The 10253-nt window shown below is 40.1% G+C and overlaps 1 protein-coding gene across 1 annotated transcript; it reads right to left on the reverse strand.

The window, feature by feature from the left end:
* Window positions 1–493: 493 nt before the first annotated feature.
* slc17a5 (solute carrier family 17 member 5) lies at window positions 494–8851 on the reverse strand. The gene is made up of 11 exons (XM_041050560.1): window positions 8660–8851; window positions 6750–6946; window positions 5680–5913; window positions 5319–5406; window positions 4938–5024; window positions 4174–4292; window positions 2953–3114; window positions 2522–2654; window positions 2255–2402; window positions 1614–1704; window positions 494–888 (listed from the first exon to the last, which is right to left on the reverse strand). Exons 1-11 carry the CDS (start codon window positions 8742–8744, stop codon window positions 751–753), a joined length of 1482 nt encoding a protein of 493 aa, XP_040906494.1. The 5' UTR covers window positions 8745–8851; the 3' UTR covers window positions 494–750.
* Window positions 8852–10253: the final 1402 nt, after the last annotated feature.

The following is a 10253-nucleotide window of genomic DNA, read 5'->3' on the forward strand; positions in this document are numbered from 1 at the left end:
CTTAACTGGCACTTACTTATGGGTTGCAAAGTAGCACATTGTGTGTCATCCCAAACTACACACTCACAAGTGTAAGAAAACATATTTCAGAAGTAAAGACTTTTACTATGACAATTAAACTCAATGCTTTAAACTGTGGAGTTTAAAGTAGAAGTGCTCTGGAGGCAGCAGTTGGTTAACTGGCAAAACCAGATACTAACAACACTGGGAAAATTTGTCTTTCACAGCTTGTTTGTCATGGTGTTAATCATGCTTGTCTGTCAAAAAGGCCTTTGAAACCTACAGCTATCTAAACTAAATTAGACCAGCTGACCTTTCAGGTTGAAACTAGCCTTACAGCCTACAGCTGTAACTAACAAGCTACATTTTCTTGTTTCTGTGAGTGGTAAGAGTTTTGGGCTATATACTCTAAAGCCTCTGATACGGGAGAATTTGTTTCTTTGGCTCTGCTAAATTATTATTATTCTTTGCCTCCAAATCATTTCTGCTTAACTAAAAGTGCAATCTGCTTTTTTTTTTACTGCAGGTTCAGCTGTCAACAGGCTCTGAGTACACACATTCACAGTGGACAATATCCTTGTAAGTATTGTGGCTGTTACTCACTGTTATTTAGCCGAGCTTTGAGACTTATCAGCACACCTGGAGCACATCTGTCGCTGAAAGTACCCGCTGAATGAGCCCACAAGTGAGATTTGTCCATCTGACAAATCTGAATCGTCAAATGGACAAGTCTGGTCCTCGTCTTCAGCCTCAGTCCCCGTGAGAGTAGGATGTGTGGACAGCCCAGGGCTGCACTGTTCCTCGGCCGAACACGGTGTAGAACGACGCTCCAAGCAGGTTGATGGCGGCAGCAATGTAGAAGACAGTCTGCCATTCTTCTATGGTGTTCTAAAGGACAGTCAACACACTTAGTAATTAGTACTGAAATTTAAAAATGTTTTATCCTTCAAGTAAATAATTTAACTCGTTATCTGGAGCATTCTGTCAAACATCTGCACAGGATAATGATGTTTTCTAAAATCACTGGCGTCCTAATATTCATACTGTACACTGCCAACATTTTACAAACTGTTAGTTTCTTGTTAGTTGCACTTGGCTATTTGGCAAAATCTATACATTTAAGTGCAGGGTACTGCAACGGCAGTGTCTGTATTTAGGTCCTGTCTTAACATTTTGTTTCATCCACATAAAAGTGAATGACGTGTAACAGACATAGTCATTACAGACAAAGGTTTGACTGTGTTCTATTTTATAGAAGACTAAGGATTCCCCCTGGTGGCCAAATTAACATTAACGTGCTAATCTTGTACCAACTAAACCAATTAGACATGAAATGCTGCATCAAGCCAAAGTAAGGTAAGGATACCATGTGTTTAGATAGTGACACTGCAGGTCAATGACCTCTGTCAGTCTGTAAGAAGCAGCATACTACACACTGACGTTTATCTGCTGTACTGTACTACACTTGCTGTTTAGGGATGTAATCATCATCATTTACATCAAATCTATTTGAAATTCGACCTTTGAAACACAAATCAGTTAAGTTTCCTGTTTAAGGAGTCGAACCCATTGAGCAGACTGTTTATCAGAGTGTGAGTGTGCATGTCTCTTACATGTTTGGTGAGGGCTCTTGCTATGACTGGTCCCACCATGCCAGGAATAGTGGCAAAGGTGTTGGTGATTCCCAGCAGAATGCCAGCATACCTATAAAAGTAAATGCATAAATAGTGACATGTATTTGTTAGTCTGCAAAACTCACCACAGTATTTACTGTGTGCATGTAACAGCATAGCATATATATGAATAAACTTCATAAACTATTTTTTTTTAAATGCTCTTCAGAAATTACTCCTCCATGGATCTTTGTTTCATAACTCTGAATATATTCTGCATACACCCAGCATGTATGATTCTAAAATCTTTATCTTGATCACAATATGTTTCTACAATAAGTTTCACCTCTGAAAAATGGAAACGATCACTCCTGCATCTTTTACATTTAAAGTCACAAGACGGCAGGAAAAGTGCTGAGACCCAAACATGGACAAAGCTGATATCGGATAGGATAACAGCTATTCCTTCTAAAATGCTACAGGCTTGCATTCAAAGAAAAAAAACAATCCATCTTATTCATTTATAGGAAGATGGACTTATCATTATAATTTGTATATGTTCTGTTTTTTCCCTGTTGTATTCTGAAAAGTTTAAAATATTTCTAGAGATTATTTTAGTGACATAAAGAAATTATTCTTACGAAGGGGCAATGTCAAGGTGGTTGATGTTGAAGCCAGAGGCCGACACTCCGCCCAGAGAGGAGGAGATGGTGAGGAAGGTCACAGCCAAGGTGTAGTTACAGCCTATATATCCTGCTGCCACCAGGAACACCGCTGGTCCGATCATACCTACAGAACAAGAGTTAAGGTGAAAATCTTGTGACGTGGTACACTGGATGTCCAAATCAGTTTATCAGTTTAAAATAACAGACTCCCATGATTCAGCTGTGATGTTTGGTGTTCCTTACCAACAATGGAGAAGGACTTCCTGACAGTGACTGTGGGATACTGGCAGGTTTCTCGCAGGTAATCGGCAACCTGGCCACTCAGCACAGCCAACACTGCACAGCCCATGTAAGGCAGAGCTGACAGAAATCCATTCTGTTGTGGACAGAAGGAGGCAACAGTACATAATGTGTTCATGGCTTTTCATGATTACATAGCTACTCTGTGCATTTTGGCCGAATTTATTTTTTTTTCCTCTTTGATAAAATACCTGCAACCAATCTATTATTTCAGTGCACTGCACGACAAATGTGTTTTAAGAACACCCAAAGAAATAACTTTCACATCTGGACTTAACAGCACGGCCACGAAAATACAATCTGAGTGGATGTGATCGCATTTTGACCCCATATTTGACTCTTTCTGTCACTTTTAAGCATAAACGAATGCTCACCTGCTGTATGCTGAATCCCAGTATGTCACTCATGTAGGTCGGCAGCAGGGTGAGGAGGGTGTAGAAGGTCCAGTTGTAGGAGAAGTGAGCCACGACGATGGCCCAAAGCGGCACAGACGTCACTATGGCTCGCCAGGGGATGAAGCCTGCAGATGTGGACAGCTGCGCCACATGGAAAGTAAAACACAGGGAAGAGATGAAGAAGCTTGTGATTAATACAGCCATGCTTGAAAACATAAATCTGAAATAAATACTAAATAAATATAAGAACAAGTATTGTGTTAAAGAATGGGAGCATGTATGACAAAACTGCCACTTTTCAGTGTAAGAGAATATTTTACCATCCATTTTGTCCAGCTGTGCAGTTAATTTACATCCATTAAAAAAATTTTCACTGCAATATGTATGTTGGTCTGCTGTAACTTTTCTTCTGTTCCTCCTCCATTTCATTTCATTTTCCCCCCCTGCTGGCTAGAAAAATGCCAACATGTTTTCCTCAATGTTGGATTCTTGGTTGTTTTCAGATGTTTTTCTGTCGATCTGTCATGCTGCCATAAATAGCATGTGCGTCATATTTACACATCTGATAATTCAATGCACTGCTATACTATACACCTCCATAATCTCACAAAAACTTCAGAAACCAAAGGTCTTCAACACAAAACTCTGACATGCTGATGAAGCACAGAATCAGAGGGTAGACAGACAGCAGAGTTCAGTTCCCAGCTGAAATGAGGAACCCTGCATCAGTGTTCACTCTGAATATATTTATGGCAGCTCTGAATCTGAATTTCATAATAAAGTGCAGACCTGTGGGAGGTGATATGACCTAACAGCTGGGTAAGACAGATAAGAGAGTAAAATGCGGCAATACACTCAGATTATGCAACATTAGTGTCAGATAACTGTACTGGAGCGGAAATGCCTGTAAGCACTCTGCTGCTACTGTCTTGGTAATCGAGTGAACAGTGCATATTATTTTACACTTAAACTAAACGCAGGATCTATCTAAAAAACAACCAATAAAAATTTGCCAAAAAAAAGCAAAATATTTTACAGTTTTTATCAAATTGCTTTAATAAACTGCACTAAAGTATCTTTCTGGATTTTCAGAGATTATGACTCACTCAGGGAAGGACTGTAGACAATAAATCAGATTAAAACCCTTTCCGATGAAAGCTTTTGTTTTTTTAAAATTTCAGACATATCGTCTGGTGTTACCTCGTTCTTGAGTGAGGAGGTGATGTAGAGTCTCTCACGCTCTGATATCCGTGGGTGAGTGTTTGGACTGTCAAAGACGAGGAAGGCCCACAAGATGAACCACACCAGACCAACGGCACCTGGACACACACGACTCATTTTACTACAGGTGAAGACTTATATTTATGAAGCATAAACCATCACATGAAAGATTGTATGCAGCCAGCAGATGTGCAATATATCAGAAAATACTGGATTTTTCTTGTTTCTTGAAGCTGAACTAAGGCCTAATAAGAGTGTCTGACATCTGTTTAGTGGTTTGAGATGAAGCTAAATTAAAGCACATACAAAAAAAAACTAAGACTTCTGTCGGTAAGCACATTTGCTTCTTCAAATTGCTAAATCATCGCTTCCACAGACCAAAGAGGAACAAAGAAAGACACAATGGAAACTGCTCATCTCTGAGTACTGTGGTGGACAAGTGTTAAAGGAAGGAAAAAAACAGTCGAGGACTAATCAGTGGAGAGGCAACATGAGGTCAGAGAAATACACAAAAACTTTGAACTATCAGAAAAGATTAGAGACATCATCTGCAATTTAAATTCACTCAGACTGCAGCAAAGTTAGTACACCACAGCTCCTCCAACACTTCATCACAAAGTAACTGCATGCATGCACAGAAATCCTAAGTTTGATTAACAGAGTGGATTTCTCCTTTAAAACAGCTGGCTTATGATTCAGTGGGCCACCTCTGCCCTCCACTAGTGACACCCCAGGTGTATTACCAAATACATAGAAGATGTAGGTCCAGTCGAGGTAGAAGCAGATTTCACCAGACAGAGGAAGAGCTATCACTGTCCCCAGCTGGGCTCCTGGGATGGAAGAGAAAAACAAACGTCTGTATTTCACAGCTGTCTGAATGCACATAGTGTAACTACTGAATGATGAATATAGAGAGAGTGACCATCAGAGGTGGCTAAGCCGAGCCCAATAATTACACATTGCATTCATGATGCCTAAATTTAGAGTTGTAAATTTTTATTTTTCACTCTTGGTTAATCTCTTTTTTAATGACTGATTAATTTTTATGTAAAAAAAGAACATGTTTAGCTGTAAAACATTTTCCACTGTATCTGCATTAAACCCTCTGTGCCTCTGCATCTTACCAATGTAGGAAATGGTGAGCAGCCGGCTCCTCTCCAGCGGCGGGGCCCACGCTGCCCACATGGTGTACATTGCAGGAAATGTGACTCCCTGAAGACAAACACAAGAAGAACATGACCAGGAGAACACAAATGACACTCAAACACAACCAATCATCCATTTGTGTATACATATAAACTCCAACTGTGTCTACAACTCCATTAAGAGTCATTATTAACACTCAGTTGATTGTTGGAGCTCAGACTCACACATCTGAAACTAGTTGCTTAGACAAACAAAACAAATTTTACACAGAGCTGCAGTACAGTGTATGTGTATGTTACACGCAACAGGTGTGCACAAAAAAACGTCATCCTCCCTTACCTCTCCTATCCCCTCCAGCACCCTGACAGCAATGAGATAGCTTGCACCAAGGTCAGCAGCCACAGGAGTTAACAGCGTGAAAACTACGGTTCCCAGGATTCCAAAGCCCATCAGCCACTTGGGCCCAAAGCGGCCAGCCAGGTAACCCCCAGGGATCTGTGTCAGGATGTAGCCGTAGAAGAAGGAGCCCAGGATCCAGCCCTGCGTCTCAGAGTCCCAGTCGTACACACTGGCCTGTCCGGGGCGGAGTTGAGAACTATATCAGGCATTAAGCTACATCAAATATTATGAAGCCTTAATTAATTATTAATTATTAATTATTAATTAATGTGTTTGTATGCATACATCTAATTCACCAGTCTGTTTTTCTACTATTCCTCTGTGTACAATTATCCTTTTTTTTTCCTTGTTTAAGTCCACATCTAACAGGTTGTGTGTAAACATGTCCAAAGCAACCGCACACATGTAATTACACAGACTTTAAGTGCAGTCAGTATAGCCAAAATTTCAGTTGTGGATTGTGTCCTAGCTTATGTTGTAATATCTTGTTATATGATGTCTGTAAAGAAATGGTCTGTCAGCACAGCTTGTCAATTGCAATGCAGGGTAAACTGACTTTGTCCATGGTGCAGCGTAACTCAAAACAGATCATATTTCATATCAGATGAAAAACAGAAATGATGACATTTATGCATCAGACCAGAAGACTGACAAACTGCGGAATAACAGATGTCAGCTCCAGCCTCCTGATTCATTCAATCTTGACATGTTTCTTGACATAGGTTTCTTTTAAATGGACAGTGGACAACAGAAAAAAATGGCTGCCCACCAATGAGGGTTTATCAGTCTGAAATCAGTAAATTTTTTTAATAGAAGCAATAGATTTCTAAATCTCCACCAAAGAACACAGAAAAAGAGTGAAATTAAGTGCTGAAAGCCTAACCTCTCGTCAAAATGATTCACTGACTTCTGATTTTCAACGTGCATGGAACAGTTCAACCAGCTTTAACCACTGCTATTTTGGGTACAGAATCACACGACGTTACTCAGCCGTTCAGTCAGGTTCTCACCGTGTGGTTGTGTTTGGGCCGTGGAGGGTTGGCGTGAGCGGGACACACTGAGCTGCTGTGGTTGGTGCTAGATTGGTGGGTGCTGTTCAGCATGTCCACCATCGCCACACTGAGGTTTACTCGTAAAGAGTAGACCACAAAGAAGCCATAAGAGGAGAGCAGCGCCAAGCCATAGCGGGATGAACAGCATGCTGGGGCTACAGAGTGAGGACAGAGAGAGAGATAACAGCAATGAGATTGATAATACTGTATGTGTGCTGTAGTTAAAAAACTGAATTCATTCACATAGAAAATTCTTCAAGTAAAATTATCTGAGGTGAGTTTCTGCTGTTGCAACACAGGGAAACATTTAACAGCCAAATGCAGCACTGCAGCATAAACATAGTTATCTCTTCTGTTCCGTCTTTTCTGTACAGTGACAGAAGAGACATCGGAAAAAAAGAAAAGCTTTTTGGAAACAAACTTTGTCTTGCTCTGGCTCTTTCTTGTTTTGTTTTTGTTTTTTTTTTTGGTTGTTTACTCACTGGATATAATCCTTTGAGTGTAGAGCCGCAACGATTAGTTGAACAACAGATACTTCAGCAAGTTATTTTAATATCACTATGAAAATAACTGTTAGGTGAAGCCTTAAAATCTACATGATCGCTAACAAGTGGTTATTTCACTATTTCACTTGTGCATCGCTTTATCATGTCTTGTCCTGGTTATTTTCATAACTAAACTTTAGTGCCTCATAAGTCTCTGGATTTTGAATAATGTTCAACTACTTGCTGATATGACTGTCGTTATGTAAACCACTGCTACTCCTGTATATTGCTCATGTCACAGCTGGAAAGCAGCCTCTCCCTCACTCTCTACGTAAACAACAAGGACGCATCAACCTTCAGTGTCTTTATAAAGCAGGTTGCCATGTTTGCGTAGCAAGCATTAATCATGTTTAAACAAGGGAAAACTGCCCTGCTGGACTGTCAATACACTCTTACACAAACATACACTGTTTCTCTGAGCTACAACTTCACACACGTCTTGACTATTCACCGCTTTTAAACCTCACTTTCATCAGACTGGTTCTAGGTATGTAAACATGGCACAGGAAGGCCTGTCCCATGATATGAGCTCAGGGCAAATGTCCCCAAACTCGTGACTCAGGCATGTGTAAAAATGTCAGCAGGTGTCCAAAAGCACTGGGCACAAGCCTTTTTTATTCGGATCTACCTCAGGTTACTGGACCATGGACTGTTCAAGAAAAGCTTCTTGTAAATCAGTCATTTGAAAACGTATAAGACATCATAATTCAGTTGCAGAAGTCGGCTGATGCACAGAAGTTGGACACAACAACGTGAACACCTGTATACTCTGCAACTAATCCAAAACAACAGCTGAACGACATAATTAAAATGAACATCCACCTCGATCAACTACACCATCTACACCATCACCATACCATTTACATATTAATAATAACAACATAAATAATAATGATAATATAACACTGAGCAGGGAGATTATGCATGATGGGTATTTTGATGCTTAATGCACATTTTGCTGCTGATGCTTCTGGGCTTTTAAAATACTGCATGCATGCAGATATTTTAAAGTGTGGTGTTGCTACTTTTACTTTAGGAAACTATTTAAAAACTTTCACTGCAGACAACAGCCCTGCCCGAGTTAACAGCTGCGTTATACTCATGCTTTAAACGACTCTAGTAAGATTCAATGTGGACTCGTCCTCTTGCTCAGCTCTAGGAGCTTTAGTCTTGTTGTGTAAATTGCATCCAGTTGTGCTAGTGTTTGTGTTCTCATTAATGCGTAAACCCGTCTCTTCAGAGCGCGGGTTTGAGACGCGTTACCCGAAACGAACCTCGCCTGCAGCTACATGGCTAGCCGCAGAGCTAGCTTTCGTCTCTCACCTCTCTGCACTTTGTCTTCGTGTCCTCGATGAAGCAGCGGTGTCTCCTGCCCGTCCCCCTCCGTGTCCGACCCGTACGGCTCCATTTTTTCAGTGAGCGGTTGAACAACCGGTGTCTACAGCATCACAAAGAAAACCTGACAACAGCAGCGGCAGCACAAAGCTGAACTAGCTTCACTGGAGCCTCCAGTCAGCTGAGCGCTCCACTGGCCAACAGACGTCACGTGACGCGTGACACGTGATAACATTTTGCGCTGAGTAACGTTTTGCCCTGAGTTTAGTCTTCAGGCAATAAACAATAATATATTATTAAAAAATGCCCGTGGAAAACACAAATTGTAATATTATTTACGTGATAGCTAGCGGCTGAAGATGCTTTTACACCCTTTACTTAAATAAAAACACCAATACAAAGCTATGATAGTCGTCCAGTGCAAGTACTTAATTTAAAAGTAACAGTACAAAATGTGCTTTAAGAAGTAAAAGTACTTGTTTTGCAGAAATAATGGCATCTCTGTCAAATACATTATCATACTCTAATAAATTCAAAACGCTTTATTCGGACAGTTGTGGGCCATAAACATATTGATGTTAGAAACAGCTGAAATGAACAAGGATTAATGCAGTAGCCAGTCCATAGCTGGCCAACAACAGCCAACACTAAAAGGTACATTTTATGTCAAAGTCTATTTACAAGTCTAATGGCTTCTGAAATAAAACCAAAGTTCCTTCTTTTTTATGTATATATAGATGATAGAAGAGACATTTGTTACAGCATAAACTTGAAGTAGTCATGGAGGATGTGTGGGGTTGTTGATAGGCTTTTTTGAGGATTGCTCAATATTAAGATGTACTGGGGATCTTAATGTTTTGTCAGTCCTTTTAGAGCAGATTAATAGCACTGCAGTCAGCTTTTGTCTTTTTGACAAAGGGATGTAAACCAGCAAATAAATGAAGATGTTAAAATACTTTAGATAAGAGAGGAGTTTAGTTTACATTGGAGGCACAGACGCTGCTGAGGCTTTTTTCACAATATCATCTGTATGTCACTAAATCTCATACAGATGATAAGTCAGCCTTGTTTGTCAGCCGTCCAAACTGAGGGAAAGAATTCTGACCTTTCCTCCATCGTGATTCTTATTGTTCCTGTGCTCTGTCTAATCGCATTAGACTCAGACCAAGAACCCAGGACACAACCGCTTGTTCATTATAACTGTATGATAAATGTTTTCCCAATGTGTGCTGTAACCCCTGAGCTAGAAGAGAAAAATGTAGTGTGTAGAAAAGACCAGAGAAATTATCCTCTTACATAACAGATTGGACACTCTAAGGCATTGTTTCTTTAAGCAAAGACCTGCACAGAAAAATATGAATAATATTCTTTACATACAGTTTTTTCCCCCAGATAGAGGCAGAGGCAGAAGATACTCTGTTGAGCCCAGGGTCTTTATACTTACATGTCACATACTGCAGGAGAAGTTCCTATGTAGAATTTAAGGGCATGAAGTTTACAGTATGATGATGTTTATTAAACCTGTGAAGGTTAAAAAAATAGTTGAATGGTTTGCATCATAACATTATGGCTCATAAAATGC

Source organism: Toxotes jaculatrix, chromosome 11, assembly GCF_017976425.1.
Source record: "Toxotes jaculatrix isolate fToxJac2 chromosome 11, fToxJac2.pri, whole genome shotgun sequence".
Taxonomy (NCBI): domain Eukaryota; kingdom Metazoa; phylum Chordata; class Actinopteri; family Toxotidae; genus Toxotes; species Toxotes jaculatrix.

Excerpts from the sequence above, each read along its gene's own strand:
- slc17a5 (XM_041050560.1), bottom strand. The coding sequence starts at position 8,744 with ATGGAGCCGTACGGGTCGGACACGGAGGGGGACGGGCAGGAGACACCG. Across the intron at positions 2,403-2,521 it reads GAAGTCCTTCTCCATTGTTG|GTATGATCGGACCAGCGGTG; the intron begins GTAAGGAACACC and ends CTTGTTCTGTAG. Across the intron at positions 889-1,613 it reads CAAGAGCCCTCACCAAACAT|AACACCATAGAAGAATGGCA; the intron begins GTAAGAGACATG and ends ACTGTCCTTTAG.